Source organism: Pipra filicauda, unplaced genomic scaffold (assembly GCF_003945595.2).
Source record: "Pipra filicauda isolate LSUMZ 115617 unplaced genomic scaffold, ASM394559v2 scaffold150_size2825430_pilon, whole genome shotgun sequence".
NCBI classification, from domain to species: domain Eukaryota; kingdom Metazoa; phylum Chordata; class Aves; order Passeriformes; family Pipridae; genus Pipra; species Pipra filicauda.
The window spans coordinates 159577-185558 of NW_024103996.1; the positions used below are offsets into that span (position 1 = coordinate 159577).

General features: G+C 45.2%; 2 protein-coding genes across 3 annotated transcripts in view; one reads left to right on the forward strand and one right to left on the reverse strand.

The window, feature by feature from the left end:
* Positions 1 to 750: 750 nt before the first annotated feature.
* Positions 751 to 3515, forward strand: NKX6-2 (NK6 homeobox 2). The gene is made up of 3 exons (XM_027746328.2): positions 751 to 1528; positions 1849 to 2021; positions 2710 to 3515. The coding sequence occupies exons 1-3, from the start codon at positions 1114 to 1116 to the stop codon at positions 2956 to 2958; spliced, it is 837 nt and encodes a 278-aa protein (XP_027602129.1). The 5' UTR covers positions 751 to 1113; the 3' UTR covers positions 2959 to 3515.
* Positions 3516 to 5534: 2019 nt separating this feature from the next.
* Positions 5535 to 25982, reverse strand: part of INPP5A (inositol polyphosphate-5-phosphatase A) — a 192286-nt gene continuing 171838 nt past the window's right edge. Inside the window, exons 13-16 of one of the 2 annotated variants that reach the window (XM_027746326.2) lie at positions 12634 to 12745; positions 8478 to 8546; positions 7212 to 7299; positions 5535 to 7118 (exon numbers count right to left, since the gene is read on the reverse strand). In XM_027746326.2, coding sequence (XP_027602127.1) covers positions 7219 to 7299; positions 8478 to 8546; positions 12634 to 12745 — 262 coding nt within the window. In that variant the 3' untranslated portion in view covers positions 5535 to 7118; positions 7212 to 7218. The remainder of the gene's footprint in view (positions 7119 to 7211; positions 7300 to 8477; positions 8547 to 12633; positions 12746 to 25982) is intronic. The other variant, XM_027746325.2, reaches the window with a different exon arrangement.

Sequence of the window (25982 nt, forward strand, 5' to 3'; positions counted from 1 at the left end):
GCCCCGTTTCCAGAATTATTTTCTATAAAACTCTCAAATCCGAATTCTTCTTTTCTTGACAATTAATCATGCTTTCGATTACGAATATCTGTGGTCATTTTATTCGCGCGAACGAGCTTCGTTCCGCTATGATGTAACAGCAGTTTTTCTTCCTTTAAAAACCTTCGTCGCGTCTCGGAGTGAGGGAGGGAAGCCCTCTCCGAGGCCAGTGGGTTTCAGAACAGGCAACAAAGTTGAACAAACCAATTATTCCCAGGGCATAAGACCATTTCTTAGAACCGCTTTAAACGTGGACTCTTATGCGAGGGAACGGCCGCCCCGCAGCTGAAGACGGAGCCGATTACGCGACAGAGCAGCGATCGAGCCGGGCATTCCCGCGCAGCGCCTCCCGCCCAGTGCCGCGGGGCAGCGCAGCCGCCGGACCCCGCCTCGAGCGGCGCTCGGCTGGCCCCGCGGCCGCTGCCCGGAGCCGCTCCGTGCTCAGAGCCGGGTGCCGCCGCCCGGTGCTGCGGGGCCGGGGGTCTCCCCGGGGTCCCCTCGGGGGTCCCGTCGGGCGCGGCCCCGCCACGTGCGGCCCCGCGCGCTCGCCCGGCCCGGCCGTGACGTGTCTGGGTGGGGGCGCGCGCCGCCCTCCGATTGGGCGGTGGCGGCGGCGCGGGGCGGCGGCCGCCCAATGGGCGCGGGGCGCGCAGGTGCCCGCGCGGTTATCTGCGCGCGGGGAGGGCGCGGAGCGTGCCCGCCGCCGCCGGACACGCGGCCGGGGCCACGCGCGGAGCCGCCGGTCCCGCACCCCCTCCCGCCGGATCGCGCGCGGAGCGCAGGGCCCGCAGCCCGCCGGGACGCGCCGCCGCGGGGGCTCTTCCTCCCGGGACTCCCGCGGTGCCCCTACTCGGCTTTCGCCGCTTTCCAGCCTGGACGTTGGCGGCGCGCGCCGCCGAGCCGCGGCCGGGGAAGCGCCGGAGTTTTCCTGCTCCCAGCAAACTTCGGTACTTGCTGAGATCCTGCGAGCGGCGAGGAGCCCGTCCCGCCCGCGGCCACGCTCCCGCGGCGCGGGGCTCCAGCGGAGCGGCCGCGGCGCGGTTGGGAGGGAGCCGCGCTCGCTGATGCCCGCAGATGTTAGCGGTGGGGCAGATGGATGCTAATCGCCAGAGTGCGTTCGTCCTCAGCAGTGCGCCGCTGGCCGCGCTGCACAACATGGCCGAGATGAAGACCTCCCTCTTCCCCTACGCCCTGCAGAACCCCTCCGGCTTCAAGGCGCCGGCCCTGGGCGGACTCAACACGCAGCTCCCCTTGGGGACACCGCACGGAATAAGCGACATCCTGGGGCGGCCCGTGGGCAGCGCCAGCAACCTGCTGGGTGGGCTGCCCCGCATCAACGGGCTGGCGGCCTCGGCCGGGATGTACTTCAGCCCCGCCGCCGTCTCCCGCTACCCGAAACCCCTGGCGGAGCTGCCGGGGCGGCCGCCCATTTTCTGGCCGGGAGTGGTGCAAGGCTCTCCCTGGAGAGACCCCCGGCTCGCCTGTCCCGGTAAGTGCAGCCGGTTCTGTCGGGGTGCGGGGAGCAGGTGGCCTGGGGTGCGGAGCCGGGGCGGCCCCAAGCCGCGGGCGGGCGGGCGCGGTGGACGGGGCGGGCGGCCCAGCGAGGCAGCGGGCGCGGCGCTCGGCAGGAAGGCCCGGTGCCGGTCGCTCGGCCCCCGCGGCCCCCGGGGTGTCTCGCACCGAGCCCCGCTCTAGGGCCGGCGGGCACCCGAAGCGGCTGCTCCCCTGCAGCGCCAGGCGGGGCCCGGTTCTGGGCCGGGAGCGGTGCAGAGCCCGTCCCTGACGCAGCTCTTTCTCCTTCGGTTTTAGCTCAGACAGGGATGGTTTTGGACAAGGACGGCAAGAAGAAACACTCTCGACCGACTTTCTCTGGGCAGCAGATATTTGCATTAGAGAAAACCTTCGAACAGACGAAATACTTGGCAGGACCGGAGCGCGCTCGGCTCGCCTACTCCCTGGGGATGACCGAGAGCCAGGTGAAGGTAGGTCCGTCCCGCGGACTCCCCCCTCTCCCGCTCCCTGCCGCGGCCGCTTTCTGCTGTCTCGGTAATTGCCAGTGACCACGAATACTACGCAACAGTACAGGGATTTTTTTAAAGTCCTTTAGAATTTAAATTATATTTCGGTAGCGGATAGATTTTAGGCCAATTTTTAGAGCTCTCTTTGCTGCAAACGATTTAATGTAGACAGACATATTTTAAAAAGCTCACCCCAACAACAACCAAAAAAAAAAGCTCCTCGCAGGTAATTGCTTTCGACAGGTCACTTTTCCACGAGGATCGTGTCCGCTGGCACAACTTTACCTTATGTAACCCCGCAAATTTTTTAGCAAAGCCTGCATGCACATCTGAGCGTTGGGGTGCATCGGGAGCCAAAAATAGTTATTTTTCTGCCCATCGTATCCTGTTTCCAAATTAAAAACTGCTCTGCAAAGCTGCTGCTTTTACCGCCGCACAGTTCCGTCTGGGGACGGCCCCGCAGAGCTGGGCAGGTGTCCCCAGCGGGGCGTCCCCTCCCCGGAGCTGCTCGGGGCCCCGCCACCCCCTGCCCAGGGCGGGCCCGCGCTGCGGGACGGGACGGGACGGGACCGAACGGGACGGCCGCGGGCGGGGGCGGGCGCGGCGGCGGGGCCGAGGCCGTTCCTAAGCCGTGCCCGCTGCCGGTGCCCAGGTGTGGTTCCAGAACAGACGAACCAAGTGGCGGAAGAGACACGCGGCGGAGATGGCCTCGGCGAAGAAGAAGCACGACTCGGAGACGGAGAAGCTGAAGGAGAGCTCGGACAATGAGGACGATGACGAATACAACAAGCCCCTGGACCCCAACTCAGATGACGAAAAAATCACAAGGCTATTGAAAAAGCACAAATCCACGAACCTGTCCCTTGTCAGCCCCTGCAGCACCAGCTCGGACACCTTGTGAGGGCAGGAGGCCGATGGCCGCGATGGGGCGAGTGTAGCTGGGTGTTTGAAGTGGTGTGTTGTACAGCCTGAGATGTATGTGAAATGTATATATATTTTTTACAGAATAAGTTATGAAATTATTTTCTTTCTCATCGATGTAAATTTCAGAGAAATTTTTCCGACTTTTTGGGTTTTATTTGTGTCCCTTTAAGATTCCTGCTCTTTCCTTTAGCCTTCCTGCTGGTCTCCTGCACCTAACAATCAGGTTTTGTTACGTTTTCTATGGGTCTCCAAATCCAAGCTCAGCCACGTTGTATATAGTAAATTTCAGATTTCGTGATGTATATTTCTAGTGTAAAAACGGCAGTTTTCTTTCACTCCTTGTCCCTCAGTGTTTTGGCGGTTTCATTTCTCCTGCCTCCGGATTTTATGCTTAATAATACCAAAAACCAAAACAACGCCCAAAAAAAAAGCACGAGAGAAAAATGGACACTTGATTTTACATTGGGATCAAATAATGTCTCCACACGTGTTGGAAAGACTTTGTATAAATCAATAAATTATTTAACAAGCTTCTTTTTTAGCGACTTTCTTCCCGCATTTCTCGTTCTCAGTCCTGGCCCTGCTGCATTTGGGGGCCTGGGGACCGCGACGCTTCTGTAGGGTGCCCATAGCCCCCGGGCCGGGTGCTGCTCCGCGGGGGAAAAGGAGCTGCTGCGGTCGGGCTGGTGGGCTGAGCCGGGAGTGCCCCGGGCCCGCTGGCCACTGCCGGGGGCCGCGGGCGCTGCCACACGGGAACCCGCCCCGGAGAGGAGAGACCCGCGGCTGAAAGCGCAGCCCGAACCTGCCGGGAGCGCCGGTCCCTGGGTCCCAGAGCGGCGGGCGGGGGATGGGGTCTGCTCCGGGGAGGAGAGGTAGAGGCCGGGACAGGTCCCTCGGTGCTGCCCGGGTACCGGCCGCTGCAAAGACCCGAACTCGTTGAGATCCGCGGCGGAGGCCTGTGAGCTCTCCGCTTCCCGCCGGGATCCCGGGACGTGCCTGTGGGCCCCGGTCCAGCACCTGCGGGTGCGCCCGTGCCCGAACCGGCCGCCGAGGCTCCGCGTTTGTCCCCTCTGCACACGCGAGGCCCGGTGGGCCTGAGCCGCCCGCGCCGTCAAGGTGCTTTTTTTTTTTTGTCTTTGAACGAGACGTTCTTTTCTTCCCGTGTCTCAGCTACGGCTTTGCAGTCCGAGCAAAGGCAGCGGCCGCACCGCGGGCGACCCCGCTGCCCCTGCCCGGCAACCAGCGCAGGGACACGGACCCCGGCGCGGCGGGAGGGGGCCGTGACGGCTCCCCGGGCAGTTACGGGGCCCGGTCCCGCATCCGCCTTACGCACAGCGGAGGGACGCGGCTCGGCCGCCCCTGTCCGCGCTCCCGAGGATGTGCCTCACCCCCCGCGCAGATGCCGCGCACGTCGAGGCACGACACGGGCCCGCGTCGGTGGGAAGGGGCTCGGAGCGGCGGGGCCTGGCCCGGTCCCCGCTCGGCGCTGTTCGGGCGCCGCCGCTGGCGCTCCGCGCCCCTCCGGGCGGGCGTCGGGGCCTCCCCCGCGGAGCACCTCCGGTCCCGGTGCCGCCGCTCGCTGTGATTGATTCCCGTGCGCTCCTGCCGGGGCAGCTCCCGGGGAGGGCGGGGGGTCCCGCAGGTCCCTACGCAGTGACCGCGGCCGCGCTCGGTTGTTCCGCGCTTACGGAGGGAGTGAATCGAGTTTAGTGATTAATCTTCGCCCGGCTGTGAGCACGCTGAGCCCGGGCGCTGGGACCGGGCTCCTGAGGGGAAATGGCTGGATAAAAACACCTGCGTTGGAGCCCAATCCTTCCCACCTGCCCCTTCCCGCAGTTGTGGTGGTGGCCCCGCGTTACGGGACAAGGCGGCTCCGCTGGACCAGCAGCCCGGGGACGCGGCCCATCGGCAGCGCCCGGCGAGGGGACTCGGCAGGACCCGGCCCGGGCCAGAGCCAGAGCCCGTCGCTTCTCGGCCCTCCCGGGGCTGCAGCGGCGTGTCCGCCGGGATCGGCCCGGCCCGGCTCCCCACGAGCCCCGGATACACCTCCGGGGCCGTTTAAATGCGAAAGCTGCGCTTCGAAACCGCAAGAGGTTCCGTTCGGGGCGCTCTCAGCAGCTCCTGCGCCCCTGGAGGGGTTCGGGCCCCGGGCGGCCCCGCGGCTCCCGGCTCCGGCCAGTTCATCTGCACACGAGGCTTCGGTCCCAGCTGGAAAAGGCTGCGGAGTTTTTTTCTGAAACTTGAGGTAATCACGAAGTTTATGGTGGCACATTTCCTGACCTGCTGCGGACTGGCATCTCGTGAACAGCTCGTGAAGCTGCATCCCCTCCGTACGTCAGCGCTCCCACAGCAGATCCTCAGTGCCTTTCCCTCGGTTTGTATTGTGATTCGATTAACACCAGAACTGCATCCTATCATACAGGTTTTTCATGTGAAAAATAACCTTGTTAATTGGCAGGAGATTAACAGGTATCTCACTAATAAGAAATGTGACAATTTAATAATTCCCCTGTAATCCCCAATGCCCAAATTAAAGGGGCAGACACAGCCGTGTTCACCATGATTAGTTTTATTGCTTGAGAACCAGAGTACTCATTTCTAAAGGCCTTCAAAGTTATCATGAGTTGAGTTTGCTTAAATAGAATTACTGTGTGGTTATAATGCAACATGGCACAATAACAATACAGAGCTGCAGACACCCTTTGGGCAACGATACTTGATATAAACCGGGTTGTGCTGTTGAGAAAACACTCTGCAAGCGGACATCAAATCATTTTCAGTGGTAGTGATTTATACCAAAATCAAGCATCAATCTAATGCCATCACGCAGTCCATGAACTCTGTAGTGTTCTAAATTAAATCAATAAAACATACATTTGTGTTTCATCAACAGACTCCCTAATCACCTTTTAATGTTGTATTTAGTGGTGGGAGAAAAATGTCTGTAACAAGACTATATTGTAGGCTGCACTGAGCTACTAACCAGGAAAATTTACAGTTGGGTTGTTGGTTTTTTTTTCCTTTAACACTGTATAAATACAGTCTGTGTCCAATATAGTTGCTACTTGAAGCAGACTATATTTTTCTTCTCCCGTGTTGTTATTGTTTCAATATAGAATACTTGGCACCAAAAAACAGTAACAAAAGACGGACAAAAACAGTTTACAAAATTCTGGAAAGTTACACCCAAACCTAGCTAAGAACTTCACATTCAATCCTTAATATTACATAGAAAGAAGGGATTATAGGAGTAACAAAGTGAAACTGCTAATATATGTGCTATATAGTATGCTATATATCTGTATCCAGGATGGCATTGCTATATATTATTTATTATATAAATGTTGGTTGTCAATGTACACTTAACTAAACCTGCTAAGACTCCAACACTAACTGCTGATATGGCACTCTCAAGCATTCATATTGGAAAGTATATTTAGCGTAAGTTTGGTCAGGTTTATAAATTATTTATATATCTGTGTATATATACACATACATACATATATATACACACACATATATATGTATGTATAGAAAGCAGCTGCTGTGTGATTCAAAAACCATGTAACATGGCAGTATAGTAAATAAAATGAGAAAAAAATTATAAAAATGAAAAACAAAATACTAAAACTAAAACACAAACCATAAGCCTTGGTCAACAAAGAAAATACCATTTAAAACCATCAATATCTCTATCTATACAATCCAATGTACAAAACCCCAAAGTGGTAAAGATATATAATGTTAGGCATGATACCTTTAAAAGTTTATAATATGCTGAAATAGCTTTTCCACATTGACAAACACTTATTAAAAGTTGAAAGTCGTGAAATCTAAAATACATAACATCTCTGCTGTCTATTTAGAGTTTTGGCAACAGAACTGTGACATATATATAAAAAATAATTCCACATTTCTACTTGATGTCACATGAACATACAAGACAGTGAGGTATGTGAGGCTTCTCTCGAACAGAGTCCAGATGCTGAAGCATAGTGTACGATCAGCAGTCTAAAAATGTGGCACTCGGGACTGGATTGATCAATACAGCTGTTGGGATTATGGATTTCGGGTGCTGCCTTCCCTCCTACAGGGTGGTTTCACGGAAAATCTTCTCACTTCGTAGGCATCTTTTTCCTGTTGCAGAATTGGCATTTTTTTAAAAAGAAAGATAAACACAGGGGAAATGATGTAGAAAATATAAACGTAAAGGAAAAAGATGATATTTACCACCACATCACTGCACGACACAACACTTGTGCACATTTGCAATAGGTTTACCTGCCCCAGCAGCTATTCGAAAGGACAGGAACACAGGCTGCAGCAAGTTAGGGAAAAATAGAAGTTACACGTTTGAAATAGACACTTTTTCTTTTTTTTTTTACAGTCAGTAGCAAACACAACAAAATGGTGCAATACGTTTTTGAATTAATCTATCTACAAAATGCACAAGGGAATTACATAATCTCCTCACAGATTTCTGCTCCCACTGAAATCTAAGGGGCAATTTTCCACTGATTTCTGTGGGAAGAGAATCAGGTCCCACACACGTCTCCCTTCTGTCACAGAATCAGCTCCACTGGAAGTGCCATGCCACTTTGGTGACAAAGGAAACAAAAATTGCTGTTTCTGGACTGGCTGTCCCGGTGCTGACACACTGAACTTTTCATTTACTGGGTAAGTTAGTAAACTTCTGTATTTTAAAACCTGATTGGGCTGATTCTGGACCAATGCCTTAAGTGCATTCTTCCTTAGAAGACAATGCTCTGTCTCACAAGAACTCTGCCCATGGAAGTAAACAGGGGTATGTATTTGTGAGTCTGGATTTATGTGTGCACACACACGTGTAATTACCCACTATCCCTCTCTGCATTATCATTCAGGAGCCTCAGTGCTGATTTTAGATGGGCTTTCAGAGGTTTCCTCCTATTCCTCAACTGGCTTTTTTCTAAGAAAGTAAATACTCTGTTTTGAGGTATTTCTAACTTAGCTTTCCATACGGTATTTAGAGCAGAGAAGATTGTAAATTTCAGGTATTTTTATTATTTTTAACATCAGGTATTTATGTAATTTTATGTCCTTTTCCTATATTCTTTTTATCAGTTGCTGTTTGAATAGGGAACTACCAATATGTTCTTTTTCTAATAAGCACCTAGGCACCAACCTAATTGAAGCTAAGATTTAGAAGCATCTCTGATAACCCAATGAAATTACTTTTGTTTTAGAACAGTTTTAAGTGCACAGATGGCTCTTTGCTTGCACCGTATCCTGCTTTCATTCCTAGTGCCCATCATCCTGTTCTTTATTTGATTTCCATACAAGCAGCTACTCTGATACACTGGCTTATTTCAGTTGAATTCAACTTTGAAACATTTTCAAGGCATTACTTTAAAAATAGGGCAGAGATATAACCTATTTAAAATTAACAGAACCTAGTGCATACATTCTCCTTCCTAATAAAAACTTAGAAGATACAATACTAAAGTGTTTAATTACCTTGTGATCCCCCATGCAGACATTTGGCCCAATGTGGTCATATATTACTATCTTCTCATCGTTTTCTGACTAGTTAAAAAAAACCAAAACACAACAAAACACTAGTCAGTCCAAGAATTTTCCAGATTACAGAAACAGAAAGAAACATAAAAATATTGTGCAAATAGGTCAAACCACTTTCTGAATGAGGTGATATTAACACATCTTTGCTTGGCTTCTCCAGAGAAAGTCCGTGCAAAATGAACTTTTATGCCCAGTCCTGCCTGCAGTAATTTTTGTGCAGTTTATGCAGCAATTTGTGCAGTTTGCCCTCGGAACAGAACTCCTGATCTCTCTGCACCTCCTCCCTGCGCTGCAGCCTTGGGAAATGTTCCTGGCTGACGCTGGGCTGGGGGAAATGAGGGACTCCTTAGTAGCTGCATTCCAGGCTTCTGTTGCAAAATGCAGCTGGCACATTTGACCAGTCTGTTTTTAAGAACAACACACAATTTTCATTGAGTTAGGTGTGATAAATGTTGTTCTCTGAATTAAATGCAATCCACATTGCCTTATAAGAGCATTTGATTTCATCATATAGGGGATTTTAAATGTTCAGAGAGATGAATGATTATTTTCAGGTTATGAATATAATCTTTAACGTTAAATTTCTCTGAGATAAATTTCTTCATCTGAAAAAAAAAGCATTCAGTGATTTTAAGAAAATCAGCAAATGAAAGATGACATTTCTCCAGTCTCTATTATGAATTGCTTTCATTTTGTTCCATGTCGAACTTTACTCTCACACACCGACTTCTTTAGCATTTGTAGCTTAATGAACAATAAAATGTACTCATCTTTCTGCCGTTTGCAATAAACGTGACTTGGAGGGTCTGTTTTGAATCTCTAACACTGCACTTCAGGAATAAATACAAACACTTTGCCATACAAGACAATTTCTTATTATGCTAATTCTATAAGCTAATTAAGTCTGCAATCTGCACACTCTCCAGTCTCTAATACAATCATAGATGTGCTTTAAACTAGTTGGCAATACTAATTTATTTTGTATGAAACAGTCAAGACTTTCCCATCTGTAATCAGTCAAGTTTGACTGGGCAATAACTTTATATAAACAGTAGCATTTAGGACTATAAAGTTAAAACTGAATTATCTTTAATGCAGTAAGGAAGCTTAAGGTCAGATTTACTTTATAGCACGGTTGCCTGCCAAAAATATAAAAACATAACCTTCTGCATTGTATGCATGAGCACTTTCCAATATTTCAAGATCATAATGCCACCAGCATCGGAAGTGGGGATACATTCATCAAAAGCGACTTGATAATTTACAAAGGCAGCATAAAATTGTGGATTTTCAACTGCATAATCTTTAGACAGATAAACAAATTACAGCAGTGCACAAGCAGAAACAATATCCACTTGGCTGAGCATTCATTACTTCATGCGATCAGGCATCAGCGCAGCTCCCGAGCAGTGGGCAACCTTTGGTGGTTTAGGGCTCAGGAAGCATAAAATAACATGATGGTGAGGTAACCGACCATGGCATGATAGATGATGTTGCATGAAAGCTGTTTACAGCCCCATGTCTGTACAATCTGTAATGCCTACTGTGTAGCTGAGCACACCGTACAGTGGCAATTTGTGCACACTATCCTTTCCTTACCTGGGATTTAAATGCAGATTTATTACAATTTTGGTTTGAAATAAAATACAGAACTGCTAAGGCAGAAAAATAAACTCTTTATTTGCCTATACGAAAAATCAATACAGCAAAATAATTGCCTGCTTAAGAATATTCAATAGATAATTACAACAAAAAACCCTTTAAAAATTCAAATAACATATTTAAAGGATTTGTTACAGTCTAATCAGTTAATTAAAATTGGCTTTTACTTTCTTCACAGTTTCTTTTAAAGCTTCAAAGCCCAGGTCTAGAGTAAATTCTCACTGCAAGGCCAGTGCTGCTTCCTGTGCAGAACCACAGAAACCTGTAAGGTTGTTTTGCCCTTTCCTCTATCAGCTCAGCATTCTTTTCTAAGGACTGTTTTCTGGGCCAGAATCCCAGGTTGGCTTTGGGCTGGATAACTCCTGTGCTGGTACAGACCGACTGGTTACAGCCCTGTGCCAGCCTGGCCTCACCAACACCCGTCACTCTGTTTTTGGAGATGCCCCAAACTGCCTGATCACAGTTTGCAAATGCAAAGCTCCGGAGACAGAATTCTGTGCACTTTTAAAAGTAAGCTTTGAGTGATCCAACTGACTGGGTTTTTGTTACACAGACACTGGGAATTGGGTAACTCACCTCACAGTTCCAAACTTCTCCAGTGCTCTAACTTTGTTTTTCTTTGTTTAATTTTCTCCCATTATATCCAAGTTATAGCCCTCTAGATAATCAGAAAGAATTCCTTTCCCTCTGTAGTGTTTACACTCTTCAAGCCTTTGTGTACACTTCTATCTCCTTATTCATAGCTTTAAGAAAAAAAATCTTCCCTCATTGGCCACTCTTTCCATGGTTTTAATCCTTTGTTCTTCAGGAATTTCATGGGCACCAAGTACCATCTGTAATATTTTGGGTAAAATCTCACTTTTTCACATGATATTTTTGTATAGGAAGATCAAATAACACCGATTTTGACATTACTGTTTGATTATAAAGCCTATATTTCTCAGAAGCTTCACAGTTTTTTTTAGTAAATACTGCAGTAAATGCACTGTCTAAAATTTGGGTGAAACTCTGAGATGATGTGCAGACGACTTCTTACACATTAAAGTGTGTGAGGAAGTGCATTGACTTGAAATTCGAGTAACTATGGAAAACATGTTCCCAGCCTTTCAGCGAGTTATATACTGCAAAGCAAACAGTCTAATCATGAGATAAATAACCCTGATGAGAGAGAAACAGAAGGTTATAAACTTCAGGAGAGCAAGTTTCAAGGGTGTAATTAATTTAAACAGGCGAAAAAAAAAGCCATGAAGCTGTAGGACACGGATCTACTTGCAAAGATTATTTTCTGTAATTCACTCCCATTAAACAGCATTAATTATACAGGAACACACAGACAGACACGTGACTTTGGGCAATTTGGGGTTTGGAAAGTGTTACAGTCACTGAGTCTGGTCAGCAAGACCCCCTCGCTGCAGCAGTGCTGGAATGTGGCAGCACATCCCTTCCTGCACCATGCCCACAGTCAGAGGGGCAGGTAAAACAAGCTGGGAGCAGAAAGATGTGGGAGAGATCTCCTCGGATCCCACACCCCTTCCCTGCTCTGTTCTGGCCCTCAAGGCAGAGTGGAGCAAGGAGAGAGGAAACATCAAAAAAGGAAAACTTGAAGGGTCCTGAACCATATTTAGGTCATTTAATTTTGGACAGAGCATCACCAAGTTTACCCTACCTATATACCCTAAAATCACGAGAGGAATTGCATGTTCTAAAAATGTTCCACAACTGTATCTTTAAGGCTCTAAGGGAATGTCTAAATGTAGGCACCTAATCTGTATACCAGAGTTAGGGACCTGCTGGAGACTGCCCTCAGTCAGCAGACAGTGACAGATTTGGTCCATCTAGGACTTGACATATTCTTGGGAACACCTTGAGATATCTACCCCTCTGGTAACTCAGGTACCTCCAGCTGTTGCTGGATAGGTTTTTTTCTCAATTACATGACTTCTCAGCCAGCACCACTCATACCTGCTTCTATCTGTGTCCCTGCTTAATCTCTGGGATGGGCAGTGCTGTTGCTTATGTCACTGTAGGGTTGACTGGGCTGGGGCACTAGTGGGGCCTTTGTATTTTCTATTACTGTCTTTAAAGCAGGCAGTTTCCCAGTGCTGTGCTCCCAGTACAGCACTGAGGAGCACAGAGGTGGCACAGGACAGAGGACAGGCAGCCAGCGTGGGCAGCTCAGACACCAAAAGAAGCGCTTGGGAAAGCTCATCTTTTGGTCACTGCCAGCAGGTTACTGGGGACAAATCCACCCTCTGGGGTGCAAAGCACTGGAAGCACCTCCCTTCTCTTAGTGCCATGGTGTGCTGTCTCCACCCTGGAGACTGTCTGCCACAGGCAGACTCAGGGACAGGCAGTGTCTCCCAGCCCCAGCTGCCCAGGGTGCAGAGCAGTGCGGTGCAGAGGCAGCTGGAGGCTGCAGGTCTGTACTTACTTTCAGAATGAGCTCCTTGGCTGAGTGGGACATCAGGATTCTGTCGCACCAGGCTGGACATCTCGTGTTCATGTACTGCTTTCCCTGGCTAGAATCCTCACTGTAGGGATAACTGCAAACAAATCCCAACCACATCCATCAGTGACTCTTTGCAAAGCATCCTGAAACCTCTGGCTCAAAGGGTCACACTAATTACAAAATTTCACTGGCAAAAAGCAGCTCTTCTGGACACCTCTTGTACATGTTTTTCCTTCCTCCTCCCCCCTTCCTTTTCATGTGCTTTCTCAACGTCTCTTCTCAGATCTACAACTCTACATGTTAACATGTTAAGACACACACAGTTTTGAAAGTCTCACCTCCTACCTTGTGCATGTGAGAGTGTTTAAAGACAGCAAACTGTTTATCTATGTGAAAGTAGGAAAATCAGTTCAACAACAACTTCAAATCAGGCACTTGACTGTGACTATGGAAAATGTATAGACAGAAGATGAAAAAGGAAATCTAAGAAAAAATAAAGGTTCATCTTATTGGATTTCTTTGTAGGATTCTCTCAAGGAGAGTTATCCAGGAACAATTTAGAGAAAACAGAGTTCAGAGTGCTGGGATCACTGCAGCTGTACAAACCTCCCCTGGACAGATTCTTTTAGAGTGACAGAAAGGAAGACAGGACAAGACAGCAGGTTTTGCAGGGGATTCCTTCAGAACTAAGGAATCAGGAATGTGGTTTAAGGAAAACTATGCTGACTACATAAGATCCTGCAGCTCTCTATGAAATTGTGTTAAGAAAAAGTATATTATTTTGTAAAGACATCTTGAATAGAAGCTGATTAAATGGTAGTTACGCTCTGGGGTATCATAAATGTGCTGTGGCATCTCCAGTGCATTCTAACATAGCTTTAAAAGGCAAAAGAAACTGTTTATTTTAATCTGCCGGACCTAACTTGAATTAATACACCTGTGTGAGCCCACAGGCTGAAATCTTCTGAAGCACCCGAAGGGCAAACTCTGGCTCCACCTCAGCAGGCTGAGGCCAAAGTTCTTCTCGTCTCTTCCAAATGTTCTCACTGGTTTAGTATGACAGAACTTTGCATTTGATGATGGCTCATCATGCTGTAAGGCCCCCTGTTTTCCAAAATGGCATGGAGGATTAGCCAAAGAGGGGTTTTAAGGAAATCCAGAGGGTTTGTGACAGGCTCAATTTCTTGAATATTGGGCCTGAACGAATTGAAGTTTGCCCTTGATAAATGTCTTAAAAAAATAAATCTACATATGTCTGTGTGAGTGCATTTAAAATGACATTTGCATTTTATTCTGCTCATCACTGAATTCATAAAGGAAATACTGAAGTTTTTCTGATATGTGTGTTAATATAAAATTTCTGGTATTGTAACAAAAGGGTTTGCATGCTTGAAGAGAAACTTATTTACCACCCTGTTTGGTGTGATACTCTGAAACGGAGACATATAGCTCTCTACCAAATGGGTTTACAAGCTACACTGCCATTACAAAGATTAGCCATGGCAAATGTCCAAGAAAAGCGTACTGAGCGTATTGGAACAAACCAGTGATCTCAGTACCTTTTCCACCTCATCAAACCTAACAAGACTCATTTTCAAAACATATTATGAGAATTCAATTTGCTGCTTCACTGACATACAGAAGTACAGCTTATTTCTGAGTGTCTGTGAAATATTTTGATGATGTAATACTATTCGTAGTAGAAGCTCTTTGTCTGCAATTTAAGGGTTGACTTTTTCTCGTAACCTCTTACTTTAGTTACTCCAGAACCCCACACAGCTGAAGCTACTTTCTGTGACTTAAGGTATAAGAATCAATCACATTTCATATAATCCTTCCTTTTACAGTATTAACTGTATGGCTTTTGAAGTATGATGTTCCATGCCTAGAATGATCTGTTACTGCTATGTGTTACAGCATTTCACCCAAGAGCCTATATTCTATGAAATGGTATTTATCAATTTGCTTTATTGATCTTAATGTTATCTCAGGGTGAAAACTTCTGCCAATTTTTCAAGGTCTTCAGCACTGATCACCCAGTCAAGAAGTTACTGTAGTTTACAAGTATCTTTGACAAACCAGATTTTTAATGGCTGGGACAGAGATAAAAATAAATGCTGCAAAAGTTATCCAGACAAAATGACCTGTAGGTAATAACACAATACAGGGGGGTAAGCTCTTCTTTTTATAAGGCAGAATCCTTCCTTCCAGCCAGAAGTGTAGAGGGTTCTGTCTTGCTGCACTCTAATAAGGCTTCTCCCTCCCTCCAACCCCTTTGGTGTGTGCCAGTCCCATTCTCAGTGAAATGCTGACACTGACATTATAAGAAATCCTAATGAGATACATGTCCAAAAAATAAAGGCAAGTAACTATTTGATCTCCTCCTTCATGCTCTAGAGGGGTCAAAAGCACTTTGGAATATGCAAGATTCTTTTATAGATGGGCAAATAGTGGTCATAGCTAAATAGAACTCAAAATTCCCATGAGGGCTTCTTTTTTTGTGATTCACTGGATTGTGGGTACAGGATATTTTAGTTTATTATATATTTCTATCTCTTTCAAAGAACACTGTAAATTTAAGGTTGTGTGCATGCAAAAAGCAGAACTATTCTTGTAATATCATCTTCCAAAAGATATTAAGCATAAGATTGTCTACAATCAAGTGTATTAAATTACCTTTGTTTGCTGGCATCTCCAGCCTCTTTTAACATTCACTCCGGGCAAGTAAGGAACTCACTGTTCTTAATTCAAAACTTAGTAATTCTAGTTAACAGATTTTCTGATCTGTGAATTGTATAAATAATTACAGGTTTGATAAAAACAACTGCAGATCTGATAAAAATAATTTTAAAGGTCTTTACACCAAATAATCAAAAGTAAAAAATTCCAGTATCAGTCTCCCAGAGGGAAAGCATCGTGCCATCTTTCTGTGCTTGCAGCATTAGTCTTAACCACCAGGACAGTGACTGTGGTAGAGGAAAAGGGAGAACCAACTCTCCATGTCCCAGAATTAGACAGGAAAGGATGTATTTTTCTCCCCTTTCAGAAGAATTCTGCCTCAATCACAATCCACCTTGTGCAATGCAGAGAAAACAGTGATCTTGAGAACGAATAGTGAGTGCTCGTGTAAAACTGATGACATAACAGATAAAGGCCTCTAGGTACCACAGATATAATGCTCACACATACAAGTGCTATAGGTCAGGTAAGGCTGTACACACTTCCTATCCTTAGGATTCTGTATGGCTACAGATGATGTAACCATCATAACCATCATCAGCAGTTTGTTACACACACTATTATATCTGTTTAAAAATACAATGGGGAAATGAGGAATTCCATGTCAAACAACTTTTCTGCCCTGATTAAAACAGTAGCAAAGTTGGAATTTACGACCTTAACCACTCATGTCAGCAGAGTAATTAATAGCAGAAATAGTCTGATATTCTCTGTGCATGCCAGAAAGTAGAGTTACGCAGAATGCACTTTGACTGTGCCTGCTCTGGATGATGGAGGGACAGGCAGTTTTGGAGCTGGAGCATCTCTGTGAAAGGCCTGTACAATTTATCTCCAGTTGTTTAGGATTTGCTTTTTCTCAATATGCTGCTTCCATCTGCTTTTCCATCTTATTTCACAAACTTTTGTTTCAGTTACACTTATTTAATCAGGATTACGGTCAGGTGGGCTTTCTGAATAAAACTTCCAGCAACATCACTCATATAATGCTCAATGTTCTTGAAATTTAACCAAACACTTTGATGAATTGCTAACTCTGTTAATAAGGAGCAGGCTGTCCAATGAACTACTGGTGTCACAGTCAATAAGGATGAGAGCTACTTGGCAACTGTTTAGGGAAAATAAACCATTAAGAGGGCCAGTAATATCAGAGCACTACTGCTGTTGACAGGTATTGTCAAAGATGATTAGACACCTTTACAAAAATGCTTACTGCAGGGTGAAAAGCCTTCTGACATCGTAAACCATCCTGTCAGCAGAGCCTTAACTTGAAACACATGCCAACAATGCTGTGTATATAAATGTCTCCTTAACCAGCATTTCCAGCGAGGACAAATGCTCCTAATGAACTCTTCTCTTGTGTAAGAATGGATAAAATCTGTTAGTGACATGGGTGAAATGTACTTTCTAACAGGAAACAATGAATTCCCTTTGGAGGACTCTCACCTTTAACAGTTTGCTCCCAGCTCATGGAGAGCACAGGCGACATGTCCTGCTCCTGGAAACGCTCCGGGTGCTGCTCTGGGGGCTCTGCTTTCTACACTCTGCACACTTCCAGTGGCAGTGGAGGAAATGTGGCAGCACCCACTGGGCGACAGTGGGGAAAATTCAGCTGTTTGATCTTTTTTAGTACGATAAAGGCCATTTTGAACAACTGTGCACTGTACATCCAGGTTCAAATGCAGATGCCTCGGCAAACTTTATCATGTTTCAGGGAGTGGAAATGCCTCCTACTCGAAGACCCCTTGTGCTCATCTGTCAATTGTCCCCACATTTTATATCACTGACTTTTTTCTAATACAGAATATTTAAGATGGAAAAGAATTATAAAGTGTCAATGAAAATTGAGCTCTTTATGGGAAGAGCTGAGATACAGTTTTGATTTGGTCTGTTTGATTTCTGAACTTGGGTATGAGTACTCACATTTACTACACCTTCTCTCACTTTTAAGTCTTTCTATTTACATATGACATTGAGAGAGAACTTCAAAAGCGAAAAAATTCCCACCACTCTTCATCACAAAATTATTTACTATTTTTGTATTTTCTAAGAAAATGGAGGAACAATTTATCTTCAGCTCTGACACACTCTTAGATTGCCTAAGTTACTTTTACCCAAAGCAAGGATAGTGAATGTAGACTGCCAGTTCAACCTTTGGGTGCTCCAAAAGTTCTAAGGCCAAAGATACAAATAAAAATATTTTCATGCTTTTAATTGACACTCAGCATTAGTGTGAGCTGGTACAGAGTGTGATTTCAGTAAAATATCATTCGACCAATCAAAGTATGATATCTAATTTTTGTCAGCTTCTAGATCCTTAGTTTCTTCCTCCAAACTGAATTACCATTTTTTATTTCCCTGAACGTGAAAGGGAGATTTGCATTCCCTAGTCCTCTTCCTAACAAATGACTCCATGTAATTTATCTTCATATGCTCATCTTAGGCAGCAGATCTAAGCAGAGCAGTAAGAAACATTGCTGTTTGAATTAAATTAGCTGCTTCATATGTACCAAAACACTAACAAGTCTTGGTGATGCTCTGCGAGCCAACTGGCCACGATACACGTCTCACTTCAGCCAAATCAGGAGGGCAAACACAGTAGTTAAAGTACAATGCGTTAAACAGCTGCTACTTGCACAGGCTACACTAACACCATGGTGATCACACCAACAATCCGAGTCAAAGGTGACAGTGGGAAGGGGGGGTGACCCGGGCAAACCAGCAGCAAAGGGCAAGAAGGGTAAACAGGACTCTAGCCCTGAGTCCGGGCACAACACAAAACAGGAGGGGTAATGACATGGTGGGTTTCTCAGAGTCTTTCTTACGGCTTTATGTTGGGCATATTGCTTTTTGGCTTAACTCACTTCTTTGGAAAATCCAGGTCTGTAATACGCTTCAGAGTGAGTGCTCTTGTATCACCAGTGTCACTCTGGACCTTTTTCCATTTAAAAAACCAGCACAAACCCAGAGTCCCTTTGTTTTTCCAGAGAGCAAAATGCAGCCCTTCACTTTCTGCCCAGAACAGTGCCCATAGTGGAGATCTCCCCTTGCTGCTGATAAACGTGGCCCGGCCACACTCTGGTGCTGCCATGGGCTGGTCCCAGCCCAGAGCCCCTCTGTGGGACCAGAGCCTGCCCGGGGCCAGAGACTGCCATGTAGCTGATGGAAACCAGCATGCTGTGCTCTCTGTTCCATCCCAGAGCCATGGGGAGGCCCAGCTAACAGATGTGGGTTATTTGGTAATACTAAAATGGATTATTGGGCAATACCAGTGCATTGGTGAGGGGACACTGAGGGACACACTCTATTGTTTTAATAACAGTAATGTTGTGCCCCACTCAATGTGTGCAATACTGCTACTATTACAAGTGGATAAGTGGAATTACAAATAATGTTGGCTTGTTTGGAAGGACCCAGTGCTGGCTTGTTACAGCAGAACAGCCTGATATTACTGCATGTGACTGTGCTTGAGCTCATGGCTTTTTCTAAGAACGTTCCTGGTTTAGAGCACATTACTTTGGGGCTGTAATCTATAAAGTCTCATACTGGAAAAAAATAACTGGGAAGCCGAGGCAAGAGATGGGGCAGGGTTCAGACTCCAAACTACTGGGCTCTTCAGAAGCATGTTCAGACAGGAATACAATATGGACAGTCTGGCTGGCAGCAAAGTCCACAAGCTCTTTAGAATTTGCTTTCCTTTCTGCTTGCAGTATGGTCTATGGTCCTTACCTCACACCTGGTGTACAGTAATACTCAGTCCTTGAAACTTTTTTTTTACATCATTGGTTTTCCTTTCTTTTTCTCTTTGCCACAATTCCTTAAACCAAACAGAACTGCTTACCTGGGTAATTCTCTTCAGTTTCTCACAAATTAAAGAAACACCCTATTTCAATTTGGAAATTAATTGAGAATGATGGTAAGAGTGGCACTGGTTTAATATGGGGAGAAAAATGGAGATAAGATCTCTCTGAAAAGCCATTGTAATGATTAAATTCTAATTGTTTCGGAGGAAATGACAGCTGTCTCTCTGCTTCCAGCTGGGAAGCTGTTTCTGTGCTCCAGTCTTACCTACTGGAAGCACCCAGACAACTGCATCATGTCCTGTGGGAATTTGTTCCTCGGGGGCTGAGAGATCTACATGCCATTTCAGATACCTAACAAATACCTGGGAGGCGTTTTACAGTGCACAAGTAGGTATTGTTCAGTGGACAATAATTCTTAATTGGTAAAAAAAAAGTTATAAAAGTACCCGATAAAGCAAGCATTGAAATAATTTAGGGCTTTCACACTTTTTAATCTATTTGAGAGTCCAACTCCCCCTTTGGTGGGACAACAGGACCAAGTAGTGTTACTGAGGTGATATTCTAGGAAATGGGAATCCTGTTGGCTTTAAGAGTACAGCAGGCAGTGTGTGTGTGACCTGAGAACATGCAGTGAGGACACTGGAAAGGAAGGGCAGCCTGCTGACACCTAAACCATAATTTTGTCCTTCTATTTCACACCCATGGGTGACCTCAGGGCTCTGTGCACTGGTGCCCTCGGGGCTGGGTACAGCAGGCAGGGCTGTTCTGCTCTGGACAGTCTCTGCAGAAGGCAAGGAACAAGGGAATGCTCTGGGCTTGGCTTCGTGCAGAGCAGGCAAATCAGACCAGAAAAATGCATGTACCGTTGTGCAACCTACTAGAATAGAGAAAGGTCATGGGACAAAATACAAGGGCAGAGAAAAACCAGATTATAGTCTAAATAAGATTCTGGCAGAATCAGTGCCAGAGAGAATTCCAAAGGAGAAACACTCTGCCGAGAGTAAATGAGATTCAACCTGTCTCCTGGTGAGAGGTGTCAAAGCCAAGATACTGCCAGTGCAGAGGGTGTGCTTGAGAAAAATATCACACAGGGGGTATCTAAGACACAAACGTATGTCCAACCAGTAAATTACATGACAGCCTAATTCAACAACAAGAGTAGGTCACTTTAAGAGAATGATTAATACATGAGATTGCTGTGCATGCAGCCTTATCTGAGAGCAAACCTTGTATGTGGGCGTGAACTCTTGCTAAAGTCAGCTCCTATCTCTGCTATACAACAGCTACAAGAATAATTATAATAATTAATGGAGAACAGTGATAAAGGTAACAATTGCCCACCTGTATATTGACAGACCACAGTGTTGTTACTTCTTTTTTCACACCTCCTGCCCTTTGCAGTGATTGCTGAGTACCATGAAGTCCTTTGCAGCCTCACACTGGGCTGTTTGCTCACAGCCAGGCTGTTCAGCCTGTGAGTGACAGAGCTTACAGAGTTTAAAATGCTGAATTGTATTTAGTCTCCAATGGCTCAGGTTGCTATGGGCTACATTAGATCACAAAGGGTAATGAGATGAAAACATGAATATTCACCATATAAAGCAAAAGGCCTCAAAATATAGGAGTATAGGAATGGGTGAATAATGTCGGAAAAATACTCTATTGGCAAGATTTTTTACAGCCTGTCTAAGGCAGCAGGCTTGCCATGCAGCCCGTGGTTCCTCGTTAAGCTGTGACCCCCCTCCCAGGCTGCCCTGCCTTTGGCACATCTCAGGAGGATGAGGAAGGGCTGGGCTCTGAAAGGGCAGAGAAGGCTGGCCTGGGCTGTTCTCCCTGGGCAGAACCTGCCAGGAGCCCCACAGACACAGCACCAGCACATAGATGTGGGGTCCACAGCAGGTGGGATAAGGCCCATTCACTGCATCCCTGGCACACTCCTCTGAGGCATGGGCATACAGGGGGTGAGCTGACATGGCTCAGGCACATATACTAAGAATTGGAAGGAACTCAGAATTGAAGAGGAATTTAGGAAAATACCGGGATATCAAGTACCCTGCTGAACAGAGAGGAGATAACCGACAGGCCTGCAGATGCCGTCAGTGTTACAGAATCACAGAATCAAGGAATGGTTTGGGTCAGAGGGGTCCTTAAGCTCTGTCAAGGCTTTGTTCTGGATGTTTCTGAGGGGTGACTACATGAGCACCCCTCCCTCTGCACTGCAGAACGATGGTCACCCAGGGCAGAAGGGAGAATTCACATCACATCAAGCAGACGTGTCTTAAACTAAATGACAGTACTGAACTGGAGAAAAATAATAGATCTGAGTTTCCTAAGTATGCCTGCAGAGATGCTGTTTTTAGATGTGGCTGCAGGAGAGCTCAGAAGTGGCTCTCAAATTCTTCCCACATTCAAAGTTAACTGGAAGGTCCTGAAGCACACGTGCACTAACACAGATTCTGTTGAGACCTTGTGCAAACCCCCTTGCATACACAGTAACACGAATTTGCTGTGCTGCCTTAATAGCATTCCACTTATAGATACAAATTAAATTTTTAACTAGAAATTCTCACAGAACTATTATATAAATAATTATGATCTATACCTACCAAAATTAACATACGATTAAAAATATGAATGCATTTATGTAAAATCCAACAAGTGCCATTTGCATTTTGCTTAGTAGTTTGAAAACTTAAAAATGAACTGCTGTTTCAAAAGGGCAGAAAAAAGAAGACAAATTGTGGATTAATGGCTAGATAAAAAAAAATAGCTTTGATTTAACTGAAATTAAACTAAGGCCAAAATTAGCATTCGCCTGCCATCTTATCACTCCTGCCAAGGCTCTGGTCTCCATTCCTAGAGCTGTTTTTCACATTTTGTCCTGTGAACTGCAGAAGGAACCCTGAGAGTAGAACTCAGCTCCCTCCTGCCCATACAGGAAGGTGGCTGGCCCTGACAGCATCCTCTACTTCTGTACTTGTCCTTTTGACCTCATGCCTGCTGCACTCAGAATGAGTAACCCAAAGCAGATATGATACAGGGTTAGGAAAATCCCCCTGCAACAGCCTGGGCAGGGGGTTCTTCTTCTGTGATCCTGCCCTGAACCAATGGGAAGCAGGTCTTTTATTTCTTGTTTTGAAACCTCTCATGTTAAGTTTCAACCCACAATAAACGTAATGGTCATTACAAACTTGTAAAGTCTTGAAAAACAGCTTTTCTAAATACAGAATTGACTGTCTTGGCTTTTATAGTGATTTAAGCCAGGTCTACAAGGTTGTACTAATTCGGTTACAGTGTTTTATGTGGCCTTTCCCAAGGGACAGTCAATGTAACACACCTTCCCACAGAGGGTTTAAACGAGAGGTGTCCTCACTCAGAACACCACACAGCATGGAGGATTTGCATTAACTTGGTATGGAGGCAGTTCCCTTCCAAACACCAACTGAGAAGAGGTATTCAGGGATGTTCTTATTTCCTCCAGGGCTGGCTGGACCTGACAAATGCAGCAACACCAGGAGAGACCTTGGGTAGTTCAATTACTTACAGAATTATGTGTACTACTGCTTAGAGACAAGCAAGAATTCAGTAGTTTACCAAAAATACTGTGAAGTATTCTTGGCTTAGTACAGAGTCTCCACTTTCTACAGTGGACTCTTTTTTATGCTTTCTACAACATCAGAATTTTACTTCTAGAAACCATTAACACAGGGAGTAGAAAGAAAATAAGAAAAGGTTTATATAAAGTTCAGTTTTTAAAAGCTGGTATTAAAACCTAATATAGTAGCTGGGAATATGCAAAGACCTATTTTTTTGCCAAGACCTGTGATGAGAAGATCCTGAGATGTTTTCTCTAACAGGTGATAAGAGTTAAGTGCTCCTCTCTGGTTATTGGATGTGATTTACAGTGAGCTGAGAAGAGCAGGTAACAAACTGCAGGACAGCAGACTGCACATGGACTTTGAAGAGCAAAATGAAACCAACAGCTATAAACACAGTGAAGAACAAAAATCCAGCAGGATATTACAACCCATCATTTCATTATGGAATTTTATAGTTAAAAAATTGCTCCAGGAAGTCAACATTTCTATCCCTACCTACATTGAAATGCTAACTTGGTGTCATGAAAACCTAGAAATGAGAAGGGCTGACAGCTTCAGAGTTTTAGGTCCCTAAATAAAAAAGGAAGAAGAATCTTGAGCTTTTTAAACAAGTTTGCATTTTTTCATGCTCTAGATAGTGTACTTTATGAGAAAGCACATAAAAATGCCTTAACACAATTAACACAGAAATGCAAAAAAAGTCCTCTCCATGTACAACAGAAGAACTCCTTCCATGATCCCAAATGAGAACTGGGAATATGCAAGAGTCACTGGTTTTCCCTGGGCACAAAGCCCTTGATTAACGATGGGCACTGGGTGTGCAGGTGGGACCGGGACCTCATGCTGCCCTCGGTGCCAGGCAGGGCAGAGAAGTCAAACAGGGTCACTTCAGGGCAGCCTGTTTCTACCTGGCTCTACTTACACCTGAGGAACCAGATCATGGTGTCAGGCCACTCTAGGAGGAGCATGAAAACAAACCCCTAAAACTGCCTAGGGGAAAATTTTGACCCCACTGACGTTAACTACAAAAATACCACTGACTCAAAGGAGCAAAGCTTTCAACCCCAGGCCAGGTATGGCAGTGTATCAGCAAGATCTCATGATAAAGTCCAGAGAATAAGCAACTTATGCTGATAAAAAATGAATTTATAAGTAACTTAGTCTGCTGTGGCTCAAAGGGCTGTGACCTTTTCCATCTATCTCAAGAGTACATTGAATTTCCAGCATCTTTTTTGAGGGAAAAAGTTACAAGTAAGACAGAAATGCAACTGTGCTATTGATTTGTAGAACTCTATACACAAATTAGGTGATTAACTGTATGCACGAATGATAAAGCAAATGAAAGAAAGATAAAACTGTCCTGACTGCCCTTTCCTTTTCTGGGAGCTGTGAAAGGCAGGACTAGACCTGTTCAGTAGTGTTTTAATGGAGGTACTCTGTCTGCATCCCATGATGTAAGTCTGGAACACCAAGGATCAAGAACAGAAGCAGAGTGTGATTCATAGACTAAATCAGTGGACCGTAATTAAAATATCATGTATAAAACAAATTCTGAAATACTACTTAAAGGCTATCATTACAATTGCTTATAACTTCCTTCTAAATTCCAGTGCTTGCTAACTAAGCCCCTAAGCCCGACACAAAAGTGACCAGGGCTTTCTCTCTCCCTCCCTTTGGTGACAAAGCCCTTGTTTGATGCATTTGCAGAACAAGCAGATACAAGAAGCCTAAATATACAGGACTCCTGTATATCCTCCTTTGGTTAAAAATACAAAATACAGTATGACTGGATATATGACGAACGTATATTAAACTTGTATTTGCACATTTACAAACTGTATACAAAAGTAGCTAAATCATCATAAGCTACAGAAAAGAAAAACAAAGGAAAAATGGAGGAAAAACTACCGCAAGTGAAACCAAGACATTTAGGCCATATATTTAATGTCTTTATTTCATCAGTGAAAAGGTTCCAAGTTAAAAAGAAAATGTCCTACTTTAAAACCATTGCTTTCTGCCCATTCAAAATACCTGATTTTGCAGTTAATAGCACACTATGGTCATTATTTCAATACAAAGAAAAATGAATCATATTATTTGTTTGGGGAAAATCAATGCGTTTGGTTGCACGGATAAAACTATCACACTGACCTGCAGTAACTCCCACAGCTCTGCAGGACCTCACTCACTTCCTGAGCCTGGGGCCGTGCAAGGACCATGGGAGGGGCATCAGGAAGCCCTGGGCACATGACACAGGACATGAGGAGGGATGGGTGAAAAAAGCACCCTAATGTAAATCCAGTTTGCTCTTTGCAAATGCATGAGTTTAGCCTGTTGGTTTTACATACTGTATTTTTTTGCAATATTCTCATATTCAATTCTCATATTTTATCAATATCCTCTGCTTAAGTTTGAAGAAATTTTGTGTTACATAAACTCAGCGTTAGCATCCCTTCCATGTCAGCTTTCAGTATATAAAAATCTATTCCTATTTATTATTATATTAACTAGTTGTTAAGGAAACAGACTGAGTAGGACTAAGACACACAAAGTATTCACACCAAGCTTCTGATCTTTGCATGATGCTGAACTGCACTTACAGAGTGGGCTGAGGACTCTGCAAACTATTCATGCAACAGCATATGTTTGCCAAGCCTTGCTCTGGCTGAAAGCCCTAATGGTGGAGAAATCAAGTACGAGAGTTCGTCTGACAAAAAAAATCTTATTACTTCCCCTCACCTCCTTTTCCCTGAGCAGGTACATGACGAGTGGGACACACTCAGATGTACACACTGCTGGTCTCCTGTTACCATCCTCAATCAATAAGGACAATTTAGAGCGGTGGTAACCTCTCTGTGCATACTCCCACTGTCCCGAGGGATCAATACAATCAGTATCGCAGCTGGTTGCTGAGAAGTAATGAGATTATGATCACTAAAAGGCAAGCTTTCCAAATTTTTTCTTAGTGTATGCCAAAACATTATACTTTTCTATCTGTCCATAAAGGATAAAATAGTAATATTTAAAAATATTGTACCTATAAAAAAGGAAGTATATAAAAAGCATGGGTTTATCTGTCTTTTTTCTATAATTTCTTCAACTTTTTCTTTGCGAATGCAGCATTTCTTTCCCTTAAAAGCAACTGTGAGATTTGACTCCTTCATTCTTGGAAAGGGATCATACATGTTTAAAA